Source organism: Amphiura filiformis, chromosome 16, assembly GCF_039555335.1.
Source record: "Amphiura filiformis chromosome 16, Afil_fr2py, whole genome shotgun sequence".
Taxonomy (NCBI): domain Eukaryota; kingdom Metazoa; phylum Echinodermata; class Ophiuroidea; order Amphilepidida; family Amphiuridae; genus Amphiura; species Amphiura filiformis.
The window spans coordinates 9331560-9359306 of NC_092643.1; the positions used below are offsets into that span (position 1 = coordinate 9331560).

Consider the following 27747-nt stretch of genomic DNA (forward strand, 5'->3'; position numbering starts at 1 on the left):
AAGGACGAGGTCGCTATTTCATTATTCATTATTCGGTCTCTTTTCGTTATCCATTATGTCAACAAAATCAATGATTTTATGAACAGCTTTCTCCAAATTTAGGTACCCCACCAGTACCAAAGTATATATTGTTGATGAAAGACCATCTCAAAACATGTATTAATGCTTAGATCATCTTTACAGACATTTTGCAACAGATTGAGAAAAGATTTGAATTTGTTTTCATAAAAATGAAAAGAAATTAGCAATTTTTGTAATCACTAGAAACATGATGAGGTTATCCTTAAATTTCCATTATTTACTACATCCTCTACCCCTACAACTAAGAAAAAGTGCTGATTATGATCAGCAGGGGATGTCAGACATTTTGAGAGTTTCAATTTTGATTATTTCCATTTCAATGTTCAGATAATTGACTTTTTATGAAAATAATGAAAGTTTTGGTCAAATTGAAAAAGTGATGCGGGCGGTCAATAACAATCGAGTTCCATTAGCCTTAGCTTGAAAACATTCCATTTTAAAATTTTAAAATTAAAAAAATATTTTCATATAAACTTATAATGTCAGTTCACCCTGTTTAAAAAAAATTCATTCATTGACACAGGCGCACAATGACACTGTAAGTCTGTAACTCACATACATTTTTAATTTTATCAACTTTTAATTTATTGGTTGAAACAATCCTGGGCAAAAATGGTATAATCTGCTCAATTTGCTGTGGATTTTTGGGTACTTGTACAACAGGTGGTGGGCGTTCTGCCTGGTTGAATGTGTACGGGGATGTGCCACGGTTTTGGGATAGGCCTACCTTTTCAGCAATTTTGGTATATCCATGGGTAAGGTGCAAAAAGTGCAGAAAATTTGCACATTTTGGGTCATATCAATTTGTAAGTGCTCTTTAGCAATGTCATATTTCATTGAACTGTATGACAAAACAGGCAAAAATAGTAACTTTTTGCATAAGAGTTAGAGAATTGGCCATTATATGACATAAAATTTGAAAAATATTGTAAGGAACACTTGAAGTTTTGACTTTTAAAACCTACATTTTGGTCAAAAAATGTACTTGGATAGGTAGTTTTCAACAGATTTACAACATTCGCCTTGCTATAACATTGAATTGCATTATCTGTTGACCTAATATTGCAAATCCAAACTTTTTGGGGAGAGAATTCATGCATTTTGGAAAAAAAGCGCAAATTACGCATTTTAGAAAACTGGCGCACATATTTTGCTCTCAAAAAATCACACACTTTCCCTATGCTTTCATCTATGGGTAGGTTTTCAGTGGAGACCAATGCTCAGGACTAAAAGCGCTTTTTGGGTGCTTTTTGTGAAATATTGGTACACTGATAGCAGCAAAGAGTAGGTATAGAGAAAGTCAGCATCCAAAAGTCTGCATGGCACATCCCCGTACAAAATTTGTCAAAGAACCATCCCCCATGGATTTGTACATGTGGTGTGCTCATGCCTCATAGACCATGATATAGTCTGCATATGGTCTATGATGTGCTGCATGACACTCTAGGACTAGAGAAAAGGAAGAAGAATACTATTTTAATATTTCCAGTGAATGAAGTGATATTAAAATGTTAAAACTTAAAAAAGCATCACAATTATTCAAAATTCATAATTAACCTATTTTACCACCGGTTAAATATGATGCGGTTAATTAACCGGTAAGATTGAGGTTAATTAACCGACTAAGAACACTGGCCTTAAACGAGGTATGTAGCCCAATTATTTTCACCCTTGCTCATGTACACATGCATTTTAATATGACTCTATATTGTTATATATTCCAGCTCCAGTGATAACTCATTAATTTCCCTGGACCTTTAGATGCATTAAAATAGGTACGGTAATAGCATTTTACTTTGAAATATCAATACAATCAGGGCCAAGTCGCCCCTGCCCTGATGACACCTCCTACCACATAGTGACAACACACTCCCTGCAAGGTGTGATGCTTTACTCATGTATACATTATGACTATATATTAGTAACCCATTTCTTACCTGATTCCATATCTTGGTTGTTGACATGTATCTACCAAGGCCAAGTCTCCCCTGATGACACCTCCTACCACATAGTGACAACACACTCCCTGCAAGGTGTGATGCTTTACTCATGTATACATTATGACTATATATTAGTAACCCATTTCTTACCTGATTCCATATCTTGGTTGTTGACATGTGTCTACCAAGGCCAAGTCTCCCCTCATGACATCTCCTACCACATAGTGACAACACACTCCCTGCAAGGTGTGATGCTTTACTCATGTATACATTATGACTATATATTAGTAACTCATTTCTTACCTGATTCCATATCTTGGTTGTTGACATGTGTCTACCAAGGCCAAGTCCCCCCTGATGACACCTCCTACCACATAGTGACAACACACACCCTGCAAGGTGTGATGCTTTACTCATGTATACATTATGACTATATATTAGTAACCCATTTCTTACCTGATTCCATATCTTGGTTGTTGACATGTGTCTACCAAGGCCTAGTCTCCCCTGGTGACATCTCCTACCACATAGTGACAACACACTCCCTGCAAGGTGTGATGCTTTACTCATGTATACATTATGACTATATATTAGTAACCCATTTCTTACCTGATTCCATATCTTGGTTGTTGACATGTGTCTACCAAGGCCAATTCCCCCCTGATGACACCTCCTACCACATAGTGACAACACACTCCCTGTAAGGTGTGATGCTTTACTCATGTATACATTATGACTATATATTAGTAACTCATTTCTTACCTGATTCCATATCTTGGTTGTTGACATGTGTCTACCAAGGCATGGTCTCACCTGATGACATCTCCTACCACATAGTGACAACACACTCCCTGCAGGGTGTGATGCTTTACTCATGTATACATTATGACTATATATTAGTATCCCATTTCTTACCTGATTCCATATCTTGGTTGTTGACATGTGTCTACCAATGCCAAGTCTCCCCTGATGACACCTCCTACCACATAGTGACAACACACTCCCTGTAAGGTGTGATGCTTTACTCATGTATACATTATGACTATATATTAGTATCCCATTTCTTACCTGATTCCATATCTTGGTTGTTGACATGTGTCTACCAAGGCCTAGTCTCCCCTGGTGACACCTCCTACCACATAGTGACAACACACTCCCTGTAAGGTGTGATGCTTTACTCATGTATACATTATGACTATATATTAGTAACCCATTTCTTACCTGATTCCATATCTTGGTTGTTGACATGTGTCTACCAATGCTAAGTCTCCCCTGATGACACCTCCTACCACATAGTGACAACACACTCCCTGCAAGGTGTGATGCTTTACTCATGTATACATTATGACTATATATTAGTAACCCATTTCTTACCTGATTCCATATCTTGGTTGTTGACATGTGTCTACCAAGGCCAAGTCTACACTGATGACATCTCCTACCACATAGTGACAACACACTCCCTGTAAGGTGTGATGCTTTACTCATGTATACATTATGACTATATATTAGTAACCCATTTCTTACCTGATTCCATATCTTGGTTGTTGACATGTATCTACCAAGGCCAAGTCTACACTGATGACATCTCCTACCACATAGTGACAACACACTCCCAGCAAGGTGTGATGCTTTACTCATGTATATATTATGACTATATATTAGTAACCCATTTCTTACCTGATTCCATATCTTGGTTGTTGACATGTGTCTACCAAGGCTAAGTCTCCCCTGATGACACCTCCTACCACATAGTGACAACACACTCCCTGCAAGGTGTGATGCTTTACTCATGTATACATTATGACTATATATTAGTAACTCATTTCTTACCTGATTCCATATCTTGGTTGTTGACATGTGTCTACCAAGGCCTAGTCTCCCCTGGTGACACCTCCTACCACATAGTGACAACACACTCCCTGCAAGGTGTGATGCTTTACTCATGTATATATTATGACTATATATTAGTAACCCATTTCTTACCTGATTCCATATCTTGGTTGTTGACATGTGTCTACCAAGGCCAAGGATAACTTGAGTTATACGAGGTGTAGGCAAAATATTATGCGAAACATATTGCACACTTTTTTAAACATAATTAATAACCAAAATTGCACAATTATTAATAATACAATAATATCAAAATATCAACAAACAATACCAAAGTGGCGAAGCAAACATATCTACACCAGGTATAATGCTCAAATGAAAAGAGCAAGACACATCACGAGAGCAACCAAGAAAAATAACTAATACGATTTGTAGACAAAATATTATGTGAAACATATTATTGCACATTTTTTAAACATAATTGATAACAAATATTTTCATAATAATTAATAATACAATAATATCAAAATATCAACAAACAATAGCAAAGTGTCGAAGCAAACATAATTATCTACGCCAGGTATAATGCTCAAATGAAAAGAGCAAGACACGACACGAGAGCAACCAAGAAGAAACTTGAGTTATACGAGGTGTAGACAAAATATTATGCGAAACATATTGCACACTTTTTTAAACATAATTAATAACAAAAACTTGCATAATAATTCATAATACAATAATATCAAAATACGATGTAATAGTTCAGACAATGAGTAGGCTATACAAGATCCAAATGATGAAAAAAATTTGCGAGTAACACGAAGATACACGAAGCACAGAAAATGATGGCAATGCTAACATGATGCAGAACAATGACGTTATTAACTAGAGGAGAGGTTACTAGCACTTCACTCTAGTTAAATCAGAATAACATTGCGAAAATTGCGAAAATTAATCAGAAGCAGATGGAATGATATACTGTATGCAAAATGAAGCGATAAGTGACACAAGGGGAGAGGTTGCTAGCACGTCACCCAAGTGTTGTGGTGATGGTTAATCCACGCAAAACTGTGAGCAAACATAGTAGATGACGAAATCATAGACAAAAAACACCAGGGGAGGGGTTACTAGCACTTCACCCTGGTGTGATACACTAAATAATGCATAAAAGAGCTCCATTTATAAATTCGCGAAAAGCAAAAACATATCAAACATGAAAACATTGGCGAAAAAGATGTGTCTTTAATCTTGACTTGAACATTGGCAGAGATGTAGCTTGACGGACATCTGCGGGCAGGCGATTCCACAGAGTTGCTGCAGCGACTACAAAGGATCTATCACCGTAGAATTTCGTGTTTGAGCGAGCGAGTTGGAGACGTGTTGCACATGACGATCGTGAACGGTCTTGTAGGAACATACAGATTAACAAGATCACAAATAAACGCAGGCGCCCATTTCATTCATGGCTTTGTATGTGAGTAACAGGATCTTAAACATAGATCTGTATTCAACAGGTAACCAATGCAGTTGACAGAGCAAAGGTGTAATGTGCTCACGGCGAGATGCACACAAAACAAGACGAGCGGCGGTGTTTTGAACACGTTGGATCTTCGCGATTTCAGATTGAGATAAACCATACAAGAGGGAATTGACGGAGTCCAGCCGCGATGTCACGAAAGCATGTACTAGCCTGCAAGTCGTGTTGTTATCCAGATATTGTCGTATCTGACCGATTTTTCTGATGGCACACATAGCAGATCTACAAAGATTATCCACGTGATTTGTCATACGAAGTGAAGAATCCATAACAGCTCCGAGGTTACGAGCTCGTGGTGAAGATTGAATCACGGTTTCACCGATGGATAATTGGGAATGCACTGCAGGTGACTTACTGAACTGAGAGGAGAAATGGATAAACTCAGTCTTCTTATCATTGAGAACCAACTTATTAGTTGAACACCAAAAACGTATATCAGCAATGCAGGTTTCAATCTTCTTTATTGCGGACTCTCGATCTTCAGGATTGAATGTCAAGTATAGCTGAGTGTCATCTGCGTATACTATGCTACTGACACCATGCGATTGTATGAGGTCATGAAGGGCGCACTATAGAGTGTAAATAACAGCGGCCCAGCAACCCGATCCCTGGGGACACCGTGAGATTAATGGCAGTGCATCAGAGAGAACATTTTGATGCTAACAGACTGAGTACGTCCACTCATGTACGACTGGATCCAGCTTAAGGCAGTATCTTGTATTCCATAGCGTGTGGCAAGGCGGCGTAAACAGGAGACCATGATCAATTGTATCAAATGCCGCCGAGAAATCCAAGAGGACTAGAAAAGCCTCATGGCGCTGATCCAGGGTGCTTAAGATGTCAGTCTGGACACGTAATAAGGCGGTTTCCGTACTATGATCGCCTGTAAGCGGATTGAATGCGGGAATGTAAGTGGTTGTCGGTAAGATAAGATTGTAGCTGCAGAACGGCAACTCTCTCAATAACTTTGCCTAAATATGGCAAATTGGAGATAGGGCGATAGTTGGCGTACACGCCTCTCTGTCCAGGCCAGGTTTCTTTAGCAGCGGACGGATGCAAGCATGCTTAAAGGACGAGGGTACGACGCCAGTGGAAAGAGATTCATTAACGATGGTAGTAATGGTTTAGACAGCAGGTCATGTAAGCACAACTTTAAGAGCGAAGCTGGAAGGGGATCTAGGCGACATGATGTAATTGAAGCAGACATTATGATCTTTAGCACATCTTCCTCTGAAACAGTCAAAAACTCGGAGAATGAATGAGAGCAGATTTCCGGGATTTCAGTCGAAATTGGCAGGTCAACATTATTGTCTAAGCTATCACGAAGTTTTTGCACCTTGTCAACGAAGAACATAGTGACAACACACTCCCTGCAAGGTGTGATGCTTTACTCATGTATACATTATGACTATATATTAGTATCCCATTTCTTACCTGATTCCATATCTTGGTTGTTGACATGTGTCTACCAAGGCTAAGTCTCCCCTGATGACACCTCCTACCACATAGTGACAACACACTCCCTGCAAGGTGTGATGCTTTACTCATGCATACATTATGACTATACGGTATATTAATAACCCATTTCTTACCTGATTCCATATCTTGGTTGTTGACATGTGTCTATCAAGGCCAAGTCTCCCCTGATGACACCTCCTACCACATAGTGACAACACACTCCCTGCAAGGTGTGATGCTTTACTCATGTATACATTATGACTATATATTAGTAACCCATTTCTTACCTGATTCCATATCTTGGTTGTTGACATGTGTCTACCAATGCCAAGTCTCCCCTGGTGACATCTCCTACCACATAGTGACAACACACTCCCTGCAAGGTGTGATGCTTTACTCATGTATACATTATGACTATATATTAGTAACCCATTTCTTACCTGATTCCATATCTTGGTTGTTGACATGTGTCTACCAAGGCCTAGTCTCCCCTGGTGACATCTCCTACCACATAGTGACAACACACTCCCTGCAAGGTGTGATGCTTTACTCATGTATACATTATGACTATATATTAGTAACCCATTTCTTACCTGATTCCATATCTTGGTTGTTGACATGTGTCTACCAAGGCCAAGTCGCCCCTGCCCTGATGACATCTCCTACCACATAGTGACAACACACTCCCTGCAAGGTGTGATGCTTTACTCATGTATACATTATGACTATATATTAGTAACCCATTTCTTACCTGATTCCATATCTTGGTTGTTGACATGTGTCTACCAAGGCCTAGTCTCCCCTGGTGACATCTCCTACCACATAGTGACAACACACTCCCTGTAAGGTGTGATGCTTTACTCATGCATACATTATGACTATATATTAGTAACCCATTTCTTACCTGATTCCATATCTTGGTTGTTGACATGTGTCTACCAATACCAAGTCTCCCCTGATGACACCTCCTACCACATAGTGACAACACACTCCCTGTAAGGTATGATACTTTACTCATATTTGTTCTGCTGCCTGCCTGATGGGGAAAAGGAAATCTGTATTTTGGGTAAAATACAATGGGAAATAAAGAATTTAAAAATGGTATGGCTTTTAAGTTCAATTCCAAAAGTTTGATTTCTTATCAGGGGAATAAACTCCCTATAATTACCAATGAAAAGGCAAATTGTTATTTTCTTTGTAGAGAAAATTGACTGGAACTGAACTGAACGGTCCTACAAACCAATCTAGGGATTTCACAAGGGTGTCCCCTTTGACAGGCATGAGAAATGGGTATTTATAAGTGCAAAAGATGGAACAACCCCAACTTTTTTCAGACACACTTTTTTTGAAAAAATCCTTCCCTACTTTGGAATATAACATTCTACTAGGTATACATGTACCTCCACCACAAAAAAATGTCATTTTTGGAATCCTTGGACAATTTCCTTTCAGAAGATGTATAATTTTGCTGGGGTATAGGGTCAATACTTTTCCAGATATGGTATTTTGAATGTGCGAAAACGTAATTTTCAGACATTTAAGGTGCGTCACGAAAGAGGTTCCCACCTTATATCACATGGCCATAATGCAATAATTATACAGTAACTCAATTTTCAAAAATGCCTCTTTTGGCCCCCATGGACCAGATCGTATCACAAGTGTAAAACAAAATATTCATCAGTATAGTTCACAAAAGTGATAAAATATTGTAAAAAACTGCAATGAAATTCAGCAATTTAACATCTACATATACTTTTAAAGGGCTGGGAAAGAGACATTTTTACATATTTTTTTGTGGGGCCTGAGAGCACATATCAAATTGCATTTTCAATATGTCCTATTGTCCGTCCTTCTTACATTTGTATATCGAATAATTTTGATATTTTGAAATTTGCAATATAATACAAGGCAAATGATTAAAAATTGACATTTTTGAAATTTAACAGTCCTCGGACTAAATTTTGCAAATCTAATATGTAATAAAGAATGCTGGACGGTTCGCACCCTTTCAATTTCGGACCCGTGCACTTTCGCCCCCTTTCTATTTCGCACCCGTGCACTTTCGCCCCCTTTTTATACCGCGGGTATTGTGCTGCTGCCATGCTGTTGATTGATGCACGATTGATTGCTTGAACTCCAGGCGATGCGGCGTAGTATGTTTATAGTACTGAGCCGTCGGGCATGCACTTATTAAGTCATGATAAACCCGGGAAGGAAGGAAAGAAAGGATATTTTAAAACAAAATAGAGGAACGATTTTTTTTTCTCAGAATATATTACAGGCCAGATATTTTAGCAGCAGGCTTACCCAAAATAATGAAATAATTAGAATTCAATGATAAAAATAGTAATAACAATAAATAGTAATAATAATAAATTTATATTTAAGGCTATAATACATGTATGTATAAAAACGGGAACTTTGTTAAAACGCTCTAAAAATGCTTAGGAAAACAGTACGGAAATGCTTTAATATGCAAATTATCCTGCTCGCTCCACTACTAGACTTGATCCACCAGTCCTTCAACTGCTTACGCACGGTCATCGGGTTGTTTCCTAAGCATTTTTACATTTTAGAGCGTTTTTTTTTAAAGGGCACCACATGAATGTGTGCCAAAAATCACTCCCCCTTCTCGGCTGGCCAAAAATTGCTTGCCTCCCCCTTAACAATGATGATAATATTAAATAATAACAGTAATAATAACAATAATAAATTGAATATAGCGTTTAGTTGCAATTCATAATATTTGTAGCTAAGTTCCAAAATAAATACTTTAATGTGTAAGTGTAAGAAAGAAAGAAGAAAGAAAGAAAAGAAAGAAGAAAGAGAAAGAAAGATAAAAAAGAAAAAAAGAAAAGAAAAAAACTAAATACAAAGAAATTAAGATGAACTGAACAAATCTAATTGATAGAAATAAATTATTATGTGCAGCAACATCCAAAAACAAGACATGTTTCAAAAGACAAAGCAGCTTTCTTGATAAAAAGAAAAGAAAAAAAAGGCACTATCAAAAAAGAAAGAAAGAAAGTCATCCCTTTACACGATCTTCTTTATTAATATCTAAGAAATAGATGCTATTACATTATTGACATCTTCGAGTTCAAACATCCTGCCTTAAAATTGTCGGCATAAAGTATTTAGCGGATTAAGATACCGCGTAAGATATGCCGTGGTGTTAATGAAGCATCGTCATAATGAGTCCGTGATTGACAGGCCGGTAAACAAAATGAATCATGGACATATAAATGTCAATCATTATAATGCAGAATTGGATAGCATTTTTTCCACAAATTTGTTTATTTACTTATTAAAACCATATTTATACAGGGTTACCCTTCAGATAAATCTGCTATTACAGGGGCCCTGTGTCATGAAAACAATATACATAACAATTTGTAGAATTATACATAGGCCCTATATATGTAAGAATTTTTTTTAAACATAAACATCAAAAAATCATACATCAAATATATCAAAATGCATTAAAAGTATTTACATTTCTTTGTTTTATACAATTTACATTACACTTGTAGAAATATATATATATTAAATTAATTAAGAACACAGACAAAATACATTATTCATTAAAAGACATATAAAAGTTAAAACATTTGGTTCATTATTTACATTTCTCATTAAAACGAACAGAAAACTTTCCTGATTAATAATATTTTATATTTGGCAAAGAATATGGATGCAATTGTAATATTTCTCAATGTGCAATCGTAACATATTGTTCGTAAATAAATATCTTTCTATAGTTTCCATGCATGTATTTCTTGACAAGTTTATACCGCACGCTGTCCCTGGGCCCGGGGCTTGTCAAGCAATCGCCAGACGTCACTAGGCATATGGCACTTTTGCGTGTCTGTTTACGGTACCATTGATTGAACCCACACCATACCCGGCGCTTTCCCGTAAGTCATTCATTACATAATGGGTTGAAGAAGTTACACCTTATGTATACAGTCACGCGGCCGCGTGGCCCGGAGACTTGTCAAGCAATCGATCCGGTACGGGTATGTTCTGGGATGAATATATGTGTGCTACTGCCTAGTCACCGTAGGCTACATGTACCATTGCATTGATTGAACCCATGTCACGCCCGGCGCTTTCGCGTACTAGTGGCAGCTAATACGCGCGGTGAAGAAAGGTGGCGAAAGTCAGCACAGCATTATCGCAAAGCTGCTGGCAGGCGTTTGTTTTGCTTGTGCGCATTTGTCTTTGAGAAATTTGCTAAATATTTTTTCCCATTAGTTTCATGTCAAAGAAGATCAATTCGGCAACATAAAGATGAGATAAAATTATAAATTATAAGCCATCACATTTTTGACCATATCAATATTATGCCCTATATAATTTTTATAGGCTTTAAATAATTTAACACTAAATTATATAGCTATTAATAAAGTGCTAATAAGGTAACATAATTCTAATAATAATAATAATAATATAATAATAATAATAATAATAATAATAATAATAATAATAATAATAATAATAATAATAATAATAATAATAATAATAATAATAATAATAATTATTATATAAAAATAATAAACAGGCCTAAAATAAAATAAAATAGAAATGAAATAAAATATGCCTAAGTAAAATAAAATAACAAATCAAAAACATAATGAATACCAATCTTCAGTCGAAGCACATTATTGTAATAATATAGGCCTATTAAATTCAATCGAACCGGAGAGTCCATCAACATCCCGGGAAAACAAAACATACTATTTGCTTTTGTACACGCTGGACTCAGTACCGGTACTGCAAACACAGACAATCAACACTAAACAGTCAACCAATACAATACACATACAACACCCCCACTGTACCGCCGGGAGTTGAAGCGATCGATCGTGCATCATCAATCAACAGCAGCACATTACCCGCGGTTTAAAAAGGGGGCGAAAGTGCACGGGTGCGAAATTGAAAGGGGGCGAAAGTGCACGGGTCCGAAATTGAAAGGGTGCGAACCGTCCTGTTTCCGTAATAAAGTGTATGTAGCTGGGATAAAAAACAGTCCATCATGAAAATTTTGACCTTCCGTATTTGTTCTATATAATTTTTTTTCCCCAAACACCAAAAATATGCATGTAGGTCTTTTTGGAAAAATTGTGATTGCATGATTTTCATTTGCATCATATGGCATCATGTGGGATGCATGCATGCGCAGTGGTTATATCTTCAATATATCAATCAATTACTCAAGAACTCTATTTTGTATTTTGTGTTATTCAAGAACTCTATATATAGCTTCAAATTTGCACACGATAGGTACGCACTATGCTAGAGTACGTTGGTATCGTTTTTTGGTCAGTCAGCGCAGCAGTGACATTTATGATTTTTTGTAATGGATGTTATGTTGTTATTGTTGACATTTGGATGAAAGGTATTATATGATGAGTCAACTGTATCGTAAAGATTGCCTTTTTGCAGTCCAAACTTTGGTTGAAATGCAATTTTAGCAACATTTTTGATGCGATCGCACATAGTCGTGATCAGTGTGTTATAACGTCCATTGCTTTACACGGTGCAGAGAAGATGTAATTCATTACATCTTCTCTGCACGGTGTTATGCTTCAGTGAATCCGACTAGATTTTAAATGCAAAGATCTATGTGGAGATCATCGGTGAGCAAATTCGTGGCTAGACTTCTCAAGCAAATTTTGTCATGTTTGTGGAGTTTCAATACAATTGCAATATCTTGCAAAGTTCCTTTTTGGGTATACGAGCGCGACCATAGGACCTTGTGGAAAATATTATATACACACTGGATATGGTGAGCAGTAAAAAAAAAATTGTAAAAAGAAATCTGCAAGGTAAACATGATTATTATTAAAATTATAGAGTCTAGAATAAGCTTAAATCATGCATTTAAAACAACAATCTTACATTTTGCATTTTACATTTTGCATTTACAATCCATGCATGCACGCTAAAGATTAGACTTTAAAATATCCCACCATTTTCACACGTACGCTTACCGTTCTTTAAAGTCTTTAAAATATAAATTCTATTGGAATCTGTGCAACATGATCAGCTGTGCCGACGTGACTGACCCTGCAAGTTTGTTGTTTTGAAGCAAATCATGGGCTCAGGTCACGGGTCAAGGTTGGAGAACTTTGCCATTTAACTCATATTAAATCTCTATACGTTAATGGAAACTCGGCGTCTATGGATGCGGTTATCTGGAAAGGTCATCTAGCATTTTGTCATTTTGTCTGGGGTCACGTCGAAATTCTGATTTCATGATGGATGATAAATGATTTTAATGAACTTGATGTTAGGCATGTTTTACATGTATGTGGAATAAACTACGGAACTCATCAGTCGATGTACATGTACATTGGAAGCCTGGCCTGGCGCCTGCCTAGTCTAGTCTGTTGCTACCGTACTAATCTAGTGTTAGCTCTCATTCGAGCTGCTGAGGTAATGAGGTAAGCTTAAATTTCTAAACAAAACCCAGTTCCGTCATTTTAGCGAGGACAACACTTTTTAGGTTTATTCTAGGAACATCTACAAATTTGGTACCACTGTAAAGAGCATTAAGAAACTTAGACAATGGTACCAAAAACAGCTCTATAGCTCAAAGTTAGGTATGTGAGCATTCCTTGCCTGAGCATGCGCAATATTCAGCCTCTCTCAGCATAGGGAAATCGCGCACCCGGCGCCATTTTGGAAATTCATTACCGTAGTAAATTTTACGGCGATGTTTTTGAAAAAAATTTTGGGGGGAATTCGATCGAGTTAAAGGTCCGTTACCCGATCGACAGCATCATCCCCGATTTTTTTCATTGTTGATGAGGTTTTGGTATCACATAATAGATACTATTTTTCTCATTACTATCCTGAAATTTGACGCTCCAAGTCGATGTATTTCCGGAGAAATCATGAATCACAGCGGTTTTTACAGGTTACCAGTTTGTAAACAATAAAAATTTCTTCGGATCATGGGAAGAGAAAAAAGCGAACTACGCTAAGTGTAGTCTCGCGGCCAGACTGTATGTGGCTATCACGCCACGAGGATCGACGAGTGTCAGACCGACGCAAACTGGCTGTGTAGGAGACTACGCTAAGTGCTGAGGAGACGGTCCGCCGTATATAATTAAAACAATTCCTTGATTATTTCAGTTGGTGAAATAGCTCAATTGGCTAGCGCGCCGTTCTTTTACCCGAGAGTTACCCGGTTTATAACGCTGTATCGGAAGGTTTTTTTTCTCCATTTTTAACCCAAACTTTTTTATATTCATTTGAAATGTACATATTGCAAGGGGAAATATATTTTGTTTCCTTTTTTTTTTTTTTTGTTACGAAAAAACAAAAAAAACAAAAACAAACAAATATTTTCCGTTCAATACGGGCCGGGCATTGCAGCATGTCAGCATTCGTCATACTGAACGGAATTGTTGTTGTTGCATGCCTACCCAGAATGCAATTCACGATACAAGGTATTGGATTGCAAATTTGGCTATTTATTCACATTTACGCTGAAAATGCTCTCGTTTTTTCACAAAGCAGCATAAAGGGGGAGATATTTGATATTATTATGTAATTTTAAAGACAATCCATATCCAAAACCAATAGGGTTACCCCCCCTTTAAAAACAGTTCCAAAGCTTACAAGGTCAAGTCAAAAGGTTGAACTTGATCATAACCCGGAAGAGGTCAGATGATTCGCACGTGGTCGCGGCAAATTTTGGCGACTTTCTAGTGGGTTTGAAAGTGACGATTTCGATCTATTTTTTTTCGGAAATTACTCTCCAAATATCTAAATAACGGAGTTGAGCGGTAAGTTAAATGGAGCACGCGGTGAATAAAGATAGTTTTTGTACATAAAAATGTTTGGTTTGATGAGATTCGGATGGAAAAAAAAAAAAAAAAGTGAGTGAACTGGGGACTTTATGTAGTACGAATTCGGCTAATGGGCTCATGCTGTGGATGCTGGGATAGATTCTCACTCTGTGCCGACTATGAGTCGGGGAAGAAGCAAATTTGGACCTTTTCTATTCCTATCCCATCATGCATAGCGCTATCAGATTTTTGCTATGATAGACGCATGAATGACTGTGCCATACACATCGGGTATGATGGCGGGGGGGGGGGACCACAGGCCGTTTTTTGGCCATTTTCCTATTTGATTTTCTAAAATGTTCAAATTGATGGGGGGCGTAGTCCTATGGCGCTTCGTCATTGGGGGGTAACTTGAGCAGGAGTGACCCCATTCTAATGATCAAGTGAACTGGCCCTCGAGTTTCCGCAATGATCTTTGGAATAGGGAGCATCGCCAGCCAGTGCTCCAAAGGGTGCCTGCTCAAAGACAAAACTTAAGCTGGGGGATGGGGGCGGGGGGGTTCATACTTGAGCAGGAGTGACCCCATTCTGATGATCAAGTGAACTGGCCCTCGAGTTTCCGCAATGATCTTGAATAGGGAGCATCGCCAGCCAGTGCTCCAAAGGGTGCCTGCTCAAACACAAAACTTAAGCTGGGGGAAGGGGTGGGGGGTTCATACTTGAGCAGGAGTGACCCCATTCTGTTGATCAAGTGAACTGGCCCTCGAGTTTCCGCAATGATCTTGAATAGGGAGCATCGCCAGCCAGTGCTCCAAAGGGTGCCTGCTCAAACACAAAACTTAAGCTGGGGAAGGGGTGGGGGGGGTTCATACTTGAGCAGGAGTGACCCCATTCTGTTGATCAAGTGAACTGGCCCTCGAGTGTCAGCAATTGACTTCGGAATAGGGAGCATGCGCCAGCCAGTGCTCCAAAGGGTGCCTGCTCAAAGACAAAACTTAAGCTGGGGGAAGGGGGGTTCATACACAGGAGTGACCCCATTCTGATGATCAAGTGAACTGGCCCTCGAGTTTCATAATGATCTTGAATAGGGAGCATGCGCCAGCCAGTGCTCCAAAGGGTGCCTGCTCAAAGACAAAACTTAAGCTGGGGGAAGGGGGGGTTCATGTGATGATCAAGTGAACTGGCCCTCGAGTTTCCGCAATGATCTTCGGAATAGGGAGCATGCGCCAGCCAGTGCTCCAAAGGGTGCCTGCTCAAAAACATTTTCCTGGGGGAGGGGTGAATGCATCAGCTAGTGCTTATAATAATTAAACATTTTAAAGGGTGCCCCCTCAAACAAATTACCCCCCCTTGTATCAGTGAAAAGGTGTACTGGGTGGGTAGTATCAAAACCGTGAGTTTTTCAATGACAAAAAAATAATAAGACACTTCAACACAAATTTCATTTTTTTGAATAAGTTTTTCTTTATTTTTGCATATGCTGTTGGCCCTCACTGTGGTTTCCCAGGGACTGCCTTTTGAGGAGAGCGAGAGCAATCGCTCTCTTCTGCTCTCCTTAAATCGGAGAGTGATTTTTAGCTTTCCTTAGTTGACCATTCTCTCACTACATTTTATTGTTAATGTTCTAAACAGCTCTTGAAGGCTCTAGAAGAGCTATGTAATGCTCTCCTGCAAATTCCAAAAGACAGTCCCTGGTTTCCATCCTCTGTCAAAGCTGGAATCTGCATCAGAAAACAGAAATAAAACAAAATGTTACTCATACATGTTCATTTGTATATTAGGGGGCTATCATTTTCATGGGCTCCCAAATTTCCAAAAAGTCAGCATCAATAAAATTATGACCCCCCTATATCGGGCAACAAACTTTTATGACCCCCTCCCCATCACCCACTGATACACCTTACAAGTCATGTACCCCTGAAGAGGCTAAAATTGTATTCAGTCTTTTGAATAAGATAAACACACTATCTGTGGTCATCTTATGACTCCCTACATTTTGGTCATCAAAACTTTTATGACCCCCCTATTTTTCTTTCCAAAAATTATGACACCCCCCTGTATATTTGGGACCCCCCCCCTTCCAAAGAAAATGATAGGCCCTTATGTTCACATCAATTCAAATTCAATCAATCTAGGATTACATTTACAGTTCAGTACCGGTAAATAGCAAGTGCTTTTTCTTTAAATTGTGTACTCACAATGCACAGTATAGGCCTATAAGCATTTTAATATGTGCATGCACAAAAAGTTTGTACAGGAAATTGGCTGAAAAATTGAGACATTCAAATTAGCATATCTCCGCCACCACATGTCGTATTACATTCATTTATGCCTCATCAGTTTTCTTTCATTTACCTCTTTAATATGAGATTACTTTGATGAGAATCAAAAAAAGTTCAATTTTTGTGTATTATACCTATCAAAGTATGGGGGAGTTAAACCTATTTGAAGTTGTGAAGGGTAGTGGAATTTGTAATTTTTTGTTAATAATATGGATGGTACCCTGGATTTATTTGCCTAGCACTTGAATATTTTTACAAGTAACACTTACAAATCTGGTATCAATGTAAAGGGCATTAAAAAAGAAAGACAATGGTGCCAGAATCAGCTCTAGAACTTAATATAATATGGGGAGGTTATGCCTATTTAAAGTCATATGAAGTTTACTGGGGTTTTTTTGTGAGTCAATTTTTTGCGTACAATACAGCATTATTTTAGAGACGATGATATTGCCTCCAAGAAATAAATAAATAAATATTGTAAATAAACAAGTAAATTTAGGAATAAAGGAATAAATAAATAAAAAAATAAACAAATGAATATGTAATCATAATCTAATGTGACCCATGCAACACATGAACATGTTCTGCCAGTGCCATTACTGGCATTAGTTACTTGTCAACCTCATCTGACACTGCACTTCTCAACTTAAGTATTGAAAAAAAATACAAAGGAAGTGAAAAAAAAGTGAAAAAAAAAAAATTACACAGATTCTTAAAGTATCATAGAGTTGATTAAAAGTAGTAACAAAAATAATATCACTCGTATAAAAATCAGAGGATGTATAAAGACATATAATTCCCACAACCCAATGGGGTTTCTGACCTTGTATGTCTGGCTTTTGTACACACTGGTACAGTTGATCATACCTTGCATTGGGATTGTGTGCAAATATCTGGTGTTTTCATCCTATTATTTAACATTCAAAACATCGAGACTTAGGAATAAAATTAATGCAGTGGGACAATATGAATAATGTTTCTTGTAAGAAAATCAAATATCAGTCATAAGTCTCAACTATTAGCTTGTTGGCTGCAGTTTTAAAATTAAGCGGGCCCCTGGACACCCGGCCACAACAGGCGAGAGCTCCACTCGCTTCGCGCGCTCCGCTTCGCAATTTCATGGGGTTTTTTTCTTAAAGCACCAATCACACCCCTGAAATCGAGATTTCGTGAATTTCAAGCAGACAAAAAAATGGCGTCCCGTCGATCGAGTCGCTACGGTGGTAACTCCTGAACTTCAACAAGTTCATGACATTAAAAAACATACTTAATGTTCTTTTTTTGTGGAAAACTTTACATAATTGGAAAATTTCATCTTTAAACTCAGTAAAAATAATTTCCTATTGTATTTGGAGTTTTGAAAGGATGAGAAATGGTGAGTTGTTTTCACTAAGTTTCACACACAAACAGATACAAATGCGTAAATCATCGTATGCGCTGATCTCGCTACCGTCATATCCGTGGCTCAGTTCCCAGTTCATGAGTTCCTGTACCATGGTACAATATATGCTGTAACATGGTAACCTGAGACAGTAATAATAGTAATAGTATAAGCTTACTTATTATTATAACTCGAGAACTCAAGCTTCAAATTTGCACACGATAGTTAGTTACTCATTCGAATGATTCGATCCTGCTACAGTACAGTCAGTCTACTCTGAGATTGAAGTATAAAGTACCGACATGGACGCAAATATTGTGCCAACTTTGAAGGCACACATATGCACATACCTGCAACATGAACAGAGACGCAGCACTGTGCACTGTTTAAGCACTGTATACGCGCGCGTTGTCACTTTGTACTTCAGAGTGGACAAACTGTAGAGTACGGTACTACTGTACATGGATCGAATCCATGGGTTCCTACAGTCACCCATGGAAAACAGGGTACTGAAAACCAGTACACAATGTTCATATGGGCCATGAGTTAGTTTGTTTACATTGCAGTAATTCCTTCAGAATAGTCAATACAGATTCCAAACAGATAAAACTTACCTCACATCAGTTTTAGTTGCCCTTAATAACTCCAAATTGACATGACATTGAATTCTATTTGCTCAATTTCATACCAAAATCAAGGAAAACATGGTTTTGTTAAATTGCAAAATAACATGAAAATCATACAGGGTCATATCTGGTCACTCCAGTAGGCTACTTGAAGTAATCAATATTGGCACTTGAATGGCGTGACTCTGACTCAGTAACTTTCTGCCCATTGTAAGACTGATGTGTTGTAAATTTGATTGCATAACATTAAGATTGCCAACTGATGTCCTTTGTATTTGAGTTGTCAATTATGGGAGTACTTCTGTCATTGATGTAAACATTGACAAAAAATGTCAACAAAACATGCTACTGCACAACTCTATGCCTGTGTGTGTGTCTGAGGGCCGATCTGAGGGCTAATGACACACATTCGATGGGTGTAGTACTACTGTATGTATGACAGTATGTTGCTATCGTTTTCCAGGTGGACAACATCAACATTTTTTGCAACGGGTAGGATGGCGCATCATGCTGTCAAAATTTGGATGAAAGTTATATCAAAGAGTCACTCAACTGTATCTTTTGAGTAAAATGGTGCAGCATTATCCTGAAACATGCAAATAATGTGTCCTCGGTAGTAAAAACGTTTAAATAATGTGTTCGGCTGCGCCTCACCCATTATTTATGTTTTTACTGCCTTGGACACATTATTTGCGTGTAAAGAATAATGCATTACAGTACCTTTTATTTCTGAAGTAAATGTCAGTAATCAGTATTTAAAATGAAGCGTTGATGGTTTACCAACTGTAACTTTTCTTATTTTCACAGAGACCAAACAGCTCAGCAGTGCATATGCAAGAGTCACTGGAGAACAATGCACCCGACATTTTCAGCGTAAGATTTGCAAAGTAGAGAAATATTGATAGGGTCGAAAGCTAAAAAAGACACATTGAAGGCAGTACTGAAATGAGTTCAATTCACAATCACATTATGCAAAAGAGTTGAGTAGCAGAATGGCATCCACATCATCAAAACATGACAAGGATAAGTCGCAAGACAGGTCTCAAGACGGGTCGCAAGACCTCACAGTAGATTCAAGACCAGATGGTTCTTTTGACGTGCAATTTGAAAATGTCAACTTCAAATGCATTCATTGTGATCGTTTTTTTCGAGACACACACACCTTTCAAGAGCATGTACTTACTGCGCATTCAGGCAATGTCTCCCATCTGTGTAATACGTGTGGAGAAAACTTTGAAGATGGCGCCTCGTTGCAAATCCACAAAAGGACGCACCAAGTGTCTGGCAGTACACACACGTTACAAGATGAGGCGGATTGTAGTGGGGATGTTCATGATAAACAGACTGACAGGTAAGGAAGCAATGGGCTATTCCAGTTGAAATCCATCCACCCCCAATGGAAGACATAACTTTAATCTCCTACACAGGGAGTGTGAATTTCAAATGGGACTACCTAATATGGGTGTCTCCATTTGAAATCTACACACCCTGTGTAAGAGATTTAAGGTCATGTCTTCCATAGTGGGTGTATGGATTACTGGAACAGATATCGAGGGGTCATTTTGGTACCAAAATAATCCTTACAACACTGGGCACCAGTAGCATAACTAGGGTTGGTAGTGCCCGGGGCAAGAAACAAAATTGGCACCCCTACCCCTAAGTGAGGCTGATTTGGCGCCCCCTAGTAGTAACGCCGGGGGCACGTTGCCCCCCTTTGCCCCTAGTTACGCCAGTGCTGGGTGCCTGATGATTGTAAAGCCAAAATCAAGCTATAGGCACAGACACTGTTAGCAAAAATGTGCCAAAAAAAAGAATTTTTTTCATGGCAGGAAAGTGTAGTTTGGCAGTAGCCCTAGAACTCTGGCCATAGTATCTGTTTTTACTTCCACTAGGGCCAGCGGCACTTACATTGAAAAATTTGTTGGAGATGCTTGAACGATCCAGTACAAAAAATCAATGCTTGATCGAACCAATACAAATGTGTGTCAGGTCACTAATTAACATGATAAAACCCACTTGAGAACACACAATCGCCAGTCATTTCTAAAGACTCATTTATACTCAATCGCTTTTGCAGAAATCTGAATCGCACGCATGATCAGTGTACTAAATCGCCGTCGTATTTGCCTGCTGAGCATGCGCATGAATCGCTGTTTTTCAAAAGCGACACGTAGGCCTGTATTGACACCCTCTGTCGGTCAAGGATTCAGTCTGATGATGAGCAACCCATGGGTATAAACACAGCTTTACACAATGACTAATTTACATAGGCACAAAAGACCGTGTTCATGTACCGTTACTCAGCCAAACATGGCAGAGTAGGTCCCGGATGACGGTACATGTTCCTATCTCCTCAACGTTATACCTTTCCAACAAGGAAAGAGATACGAAAGGCGAACGTCTATTTGGCAGTGATAGATAGATCTCTAAGTCAAACTTGTTTATTGATACAGTACTGTTTGCACCTGGCACATTAGGTTAAACTGAACAATTTACCCCCAAATTTGGGTGTAAAGTGAGTGCGTTTGGAAGTTGTCCTTATTTCTAGGTGACATACCAATGTTTAATCATGCAACATTTGAAGAAGCTACCATCTACAGAACAAAAGTTGTATGCCTGGAGATAGCACTTATTGAATGATCCTTGTATCCAGAACTGTCACTGCAAGGATTGCACATTTCTATATGATTGAATAGACTTACATCAGTGTGTATTTACATATGTGGTGATTGAAAAAATAATTTCAGCATTATGTGCTAACCATTTTGAAACCATTTTTTTCTCTCCTTCTGTCTGTCTCTCCCTCTCTATCTTTTTATCTCTATCTCTATGCACAGTGAGCCAACCTTGGGTACGAATGCAGCAAGTCCATACGCAGAGCACTTTGAAGATGCAGATGCCTCAGCAAGCAGAGCCCATTGTCACACAGAAGAGGATATAGACAACAGAACTCCAAGACATGAAACAATATCAACAAACTCTAGGCCCCCTCCTAGTGAAGGTCATCATATTCCTGCAGGCCCATTACTGTCGGCAACACATAATAAAACAAATAGCATCGCTGACAAAGAGAAGCGGACAGTATCTGTGGTAAAAGGAAATGATACTGACCGCAGTCAGGATAGAAGAGATTCAAAAGTAGCAAGCGGAAAGTTTCGATATATTTGTTCATCATGTAAGCAATCTTTTTCAGAACCTGATAGTTTAATCAGTCACCATACCGAAACACACATGGGGGTTAAACCTGTGAGTGGCACCGCATCATCCTCTATAAGTAAAAAACACGTGTTGACTGAAAGAAAGCAAAAAGCTTCCACCAAAAGAAAGGGATTTGGAAATAATTCATGTGAAGATGGAGGAAAAGTGAAACCTGGCACCACAAAATCCTCTGTAAGTAAGAAACAAGTGTCCACTGAAAGAAGCCAAAAAGATTCAAAGAAAGTGGAGTCTATAAGTAAATCATGTCATTCCTCAAAAAGATCAAAGGTCAAAGTTCAAACAGAAAAAAAGGAAAAAGAATCCACTTCAAGTCAGGAAAAGAAGGTTGTGGTTCCAGTAGAATCTGCTATGGTTTCTGAGGAAATAAAACACCAATGTTCCGTTTGCAATGAATATTTTCAAGACAAAACTAGACTAGAAATTCATAAAATCTGTCACGCATCAGACCAGTCATATCAGTGTACATCATGTGGCAAATCCTTCACAGAGCTTAGCAAACTATTCCAGCATATCAAAGATGACAAAACTCATCAGAAACCAGACAATTGTCCCGTATGTGAGAAACACCTCAAATCCAGAAAAAGTATAGAAGATCATGTTATGGGTCATTATGGGGTTCAGCCTTATTCATGTCATCTGTGTAACAAGCGATTCTCATGTAGAAAAGCCCTCACGCCACACATTAATTGGCATGAGGGCAAGTATAAATGTGACGAATGTGGTAAACATTGCCATTCTAAGAATATACTCGCGCTTCATAAAAGGAAACACAGCAGCGATATGCTTTATAAGTGTCAATTCTGCAGGAAGGGGTTTAAACATAAGAAAAGTCTGGAGACGCACAATTGTTTGAAGCATAATACTTGTGAAGATGGAGGAAAAGTTAAAGTTGGTACAGGCATTTCAGAATTCTCTCAAATTAAGACAGAAATGTCTGCTGAAATATGTCAAAATGCTTCCACAGAGGGAAAGGAAAATAATTCATCTATTCCAAGTGGTTCCTTGAAAAGGACAGACAAAATTAAAACGGAAACAAAGGAAACTGGTTTGGTTTCTGAGGAAGCACAGCACCAATGTTCTTTTTGCAAGGAAAGTTTTCAAGATGAAACTGCATTAGAGACTCACAAAACCTGTCACACATCGATATCGTGTCGGTGCGTACCGTGTGACAAGTCCTTTTCAGACGTTAGCAAACTATTGCAGCACATCAAGGATGACAAAACGCATCAAAAACCAGACAATTGTCCCATATGTGATAAATTCTTCAAATTTAGAAATGATATAACGGATCATGTTACGGGGCATTTCGGGCTTGTGACTTATCATCCATGCACAGTGTGCGACAAGCAATTCACATCTATGAAAACTCTCAAACAACACATTTTGTGGCATCAAGGCAAATATAAATGTGATGAATGTGGTAAACATTGCCAGTCTAAGTATATTCTCATGCTTCATAAAAGGAAACACAGTAGCAATATGCTTTATAAGTGTCAATTCTGCGGGAAGGGGTTTAAACATAAGAAAAGTCACAAGAACCATAATTGCTTGCCAAGTATCCATGGTAATGAAACTAAAGACCCACCTGCCAAATTGCATGTTTGTTCACATTGTGGGAATAGTTATGCAAGACGCTATACACTATTAAACCATGAACGCCGTAAACACACAACAACGCTACAGGAACGTTTTCCTTGTACACAATGTGACAAAAGCTATGAGCATAAAGGTTCACTTAGAGACCACATGGCGACTGTTCATTCTGGGAATGGACAGCCTCAACTATATTTGTGTACTGTGTGTGGAAAACAATATAAAAGTAAGAATGCTTTGAAAAAACATGAAATCGGCATACATTCTGTTGTCAAGCCTTTTCAGTGTCCAACATGTCTGAAACGTTTTGGCCATAGAGAGGTTTTGCGCATCCATATCGCAGGTAAACATACAGATGTTAAGCCATACCTCTGCCCTCAATGTGGGAAGCGGTTTGTACACAAACAATCGTTGAGCATTCACTTGCGGATCCACTCCAAAGAGAAACCGTACCAATGTAAATTCTGTAATAAATCAATTAGGTACCTTAGTGCCTTAAAGAACCACGAGAGACTCCATACAGGCGAGAAACCGTACAGATGCACAGTATGCGGTCAACAGTTTCGTACCGCAAATTTACTGAATATTCATAAGAAGACAAAGCACACCAAAGATAATCCCAATGTTTGTAGTTTCTGCCAGACAGTATATGCAACTGAGGGTCAATTGAATTATCATATGCGTATTCATACCAAGCCATGTATGTGTGTCACCTGTGGGAAAGGTTATGCCACAAACTTCAAATTAAAACTGCATCAGAAGACACATGATGGTTTGGACAGCAGTAAATCAATTCAGTACAAAAATACCTTGAAGAATCATGAGGGACTCTATACAGGGGAGAAGCCATACAGCTGCACAGATTGCGGTCGTCAGTTCCGTACAACGCATAATCTCAATGTCCACAAGAAGATGCATCACACCAAAGACAAGCCACATGTTTGTAGCATCTGTAATAAGCAATGGAAAGATAAGAGTCGCTTGAACCAGCATATGCGTAATCATACAAAACCATTTAAATGCGTCACCTGTGGTAAAGGGTATGCCCACAACAACCAATTAATATTACATCAGAAGACACATGATAATGAATCTCGATATGGCAATGAATTGAGCCGTGATGAGTACCTGTACAAATGTGATTTCTGCAGTAAATCATTTCAGCACAAAAACACCTTGAATAACCATGAGCGACTTCATACAGACGAGAAGCCGTACAGGTGTACAGAATGCGGTCATCAGTTTCGTAATATAGGTAATCTCAATGTTCATAAGAAGATGCATCACAGCAAAGACAAGCCACATGTTTGCAGCATATGTAATAAACGCTGGGCAACTAAGGGTCACTTGAAGCATCATATGCTCTATCATGTCAAACCGTACATGTGTCACTTGTGGGAAAGGGTTTGCTACAAACTACAGATTAAAATTGCATCAGGTGACACATGATAAATTTGTTAACTTAAACTTAAAGGGTGTTGTGACAGAGGAGCAGTTTGGTGAAACAATAGAGCAATCAATTAAGCAGGTGGAAATTAAGGAACAGGTGGATTTAAAGGAGACGGGGAAACAGACAAGTCGCACAGGGCAAGAAAATATTATAGAAACACAGCGAGAGAAAATTGAGATAGTTAAACGTGAAATGTGTGTAACTACAGAAACACAAGATCAAGAAAGAGAAACAACAAGTGCTAATTTCATCTGTCTATAAATGAAGAGCTTGTTTCCAAACCATGTTAAGTCCAACTACATGTTTCTCATTTACTTGTGTGATACAATCACAGTTACTTTGACAAGTTTGACATTAGCAACAATGAGTTGTACCATCAGCAAGCCACAACAATGCTGCATAACAATATGCAGACTATTGTTCTCATTTGGGAACCAAAGGCCTCACACAGTATTAGTACTGTGCACCCATGCACTGTTTGCTTTGTAATGGTGCATCCAACTGAAATTACTATACGCATAGCATTACCACCCATTGCAATATCGCACAGGTAAATCAGGATCATGTGTTTGTGGACTTAACATGGGTTGGAAACAAGCTCTTCAAATATTAATCATCAGATATGCTGCTGTAAAGTACAACCTACCAGCTTCTATCCCTGTAGCGTCACATTGCTAATTTGATTCTGTAACATGACACAAACCATGTTAAAGCTTGTTTGATGTAAACATGAAAAAATTACAGTTTATGGAAGCAAAATTGATGTATAATAATAATGTACTGCACGGAATGAGCAGACATAGCAGTATAATTTAAAGTATGAAAAATATTGCAATCGGTTTGTATTATGATATTGATAAAGAAATTTTGAATATCATCACGTACATAAATGTCGTAGAATATGAACTGAAAAGTGATGGTAAATTATTAGATTTGAGTCACTTGGGGATTGTTGAAATTTCTTGAAATTTCTCTTGAAAGCAACTAATATAATTATAAATAGGTTTGAATTGCATACAAGTTGAGAGCAATATCTACTCTAACAAATGATAATGAAGCACATTTTTGAATAGCTATATGGGTGAGACAATGTCAGTGTTTCTACTTATAATTTTTCACAAGGTCATATATCTTGTTTATCCTGTCCATCAAAATGAACCAAAATTACACACAGGATTACTTCAATACTCTACTCTAACACTATACTCTAGTAATTACCAAGCAGTTGTCCAACTGACACAACAGTAAAATGCAATGACATGGAACAGCTACATTCACATTCACAGTCCAATAATTGGCATCTGTTAAACTGTAGAGTAGAGTATTGAGGTATGATAATCCTGTGTGTACTTTTATCCTTGTGAAAAATTTAAAGTTTCTTTTTCAGCTTAGTGTAGATCTGCTATGTTATAGCTGCCTTATGATTGTTCCATTCAATATAAATTGTATGTAGACTAGGCCTGGCATTTTCGGGTAATTTTGTACCCGGGTACCCGGCGCAGTTTTTTATTTTTTCGGTTTTGTAGTGTCCCTGGACCTAGACCTAAATGCTAGGATCATTCATGGTTGACCTAAAAAAAAAAAAATATTCAAGATATTTTGTATTTTTAATATGAAAATTGATACTTTGTATTCATGTCATACTCTATTAATGATTTCAAAATGCATTCAAATTCAATGCATTTTGAAATCATTAATAGACTATGACATGAATACAAATTATCAATTTTCATATTAAAAAATACAAAACATCTTGAAATTTTTTTAAATTTTTTTTTAGGTCAACCATGAATGATCCTAGCATTTAGGTCCAGGGACACTACAAAACCGATTTTTTTTTTTTTTTTTTTTTTTGAGTTTGGGTACCGGGAGGCATTTCCTACCCGGTAATGTAATCTCGGCGGGTACCCGCTAGCCCGCCCGAAAATGCCAGCCTTAATGTAGACCCATGTAATGTAGGCCCTACGCCCTACACTGATTTTAAAGTTATATTGTTCTGACTGATATATCCACCACCATGTCAAAAAGTGGAGATTTTTTTCAGCTTCCTGAGCAATACTTTTCTGCCAGGGTCCTGACTCATTCCTGCTCAAATTTGGTGTCAATATCCAAGAAAAATTGGAACAAATTCAAATATAACCAGGAAAAAAAGCATGAAAATCCCAGAAAAAACAACATTTGTTTGTTCACTCAACTCGTGCATTTTTGAGAGAATGAACCCGGTTCCTAAAGGCAGCTTAGACACCACATCGAATTTGGTCCTATAGTACCGATGTCATACCCTGGTGATGTAATAAATTGTATTGAGTATAGTAATTACAGAGGACTACAGAGCGCGTACCACCAGTCAAAGTCTCCGCATCATCCGATAATGAGGGCCAATTGTTCCATGAAATGCGACAGGCAAGACTGCTACGCAATTGCCGCGTATTTTCATGGTCTATCGCGAAATTGCGAAAGCACGCAATGCTCTATCACGTATACGAGAAGGCACGCAACGCTGGCGTGATTGTTTGACACGGAACAATCGGCCCTCATGAATATG

The 27747-nt window shown here is 38.2% G+C and overlaps 2 protein-coding genes across 4 annotated transcripts in view; one reads left to right on the forward strand and one right to left on the reverse strand.

The window, feature by feature from the left end:
• Positions 1-13001, reverse strand: part of LOC140135511 (probable D-lactate dehydrogenase, mitochondrial) — a 71663-nt gene extending 58662 nt beyond the window's left edge. The window contains exons 1-2 of one of the 3 annotated variants that reach the window (XM_072157036.1): positions 12846-13001; positions 7754-7904 (exon numbers count right to left, since the gene is read on the reverse strand). In XM_072157036.1, the coding sequence (XP_072013137.1) occupies positions 7754-7867 (114 nt within the window). In that variant the 5' untranslated portion in view covers positions 7868-7904; positions 12846-13001. Of the gene's footprint in view, positions 1-2018; positions 2127-2171; positions 2228-7753; positions 7905-12845 lie in introns of those variants that run through there. The other 2 variants (XM_072157038.1, XM_072157037.1) reach the window with 2 other exon arrangements.
• A 98-nt stretch (positions 13002-13099) lies between these two features.
• On the forward strand, positions 13100-26326 carry LOC140135512 (uncharacterized). Its single transcript, XM_072157039.1, has 3 exons — positions 13100-13298; positions 19748-20291; positions 21778-26326. Exons 2-3 carry the CDS (start codon positions 19933-19935, stop codon positions 25199-25201), a joined length of 3783 nt encoding a protein of 1260 aa, XP_072013140.1. The 5' UTR covers positions 13100-13298; positions 19748-19932; the 3' UTR covers positions 25202-26326.
• Positions 26327-27747: the final 1421 nt, after the last annotated feature.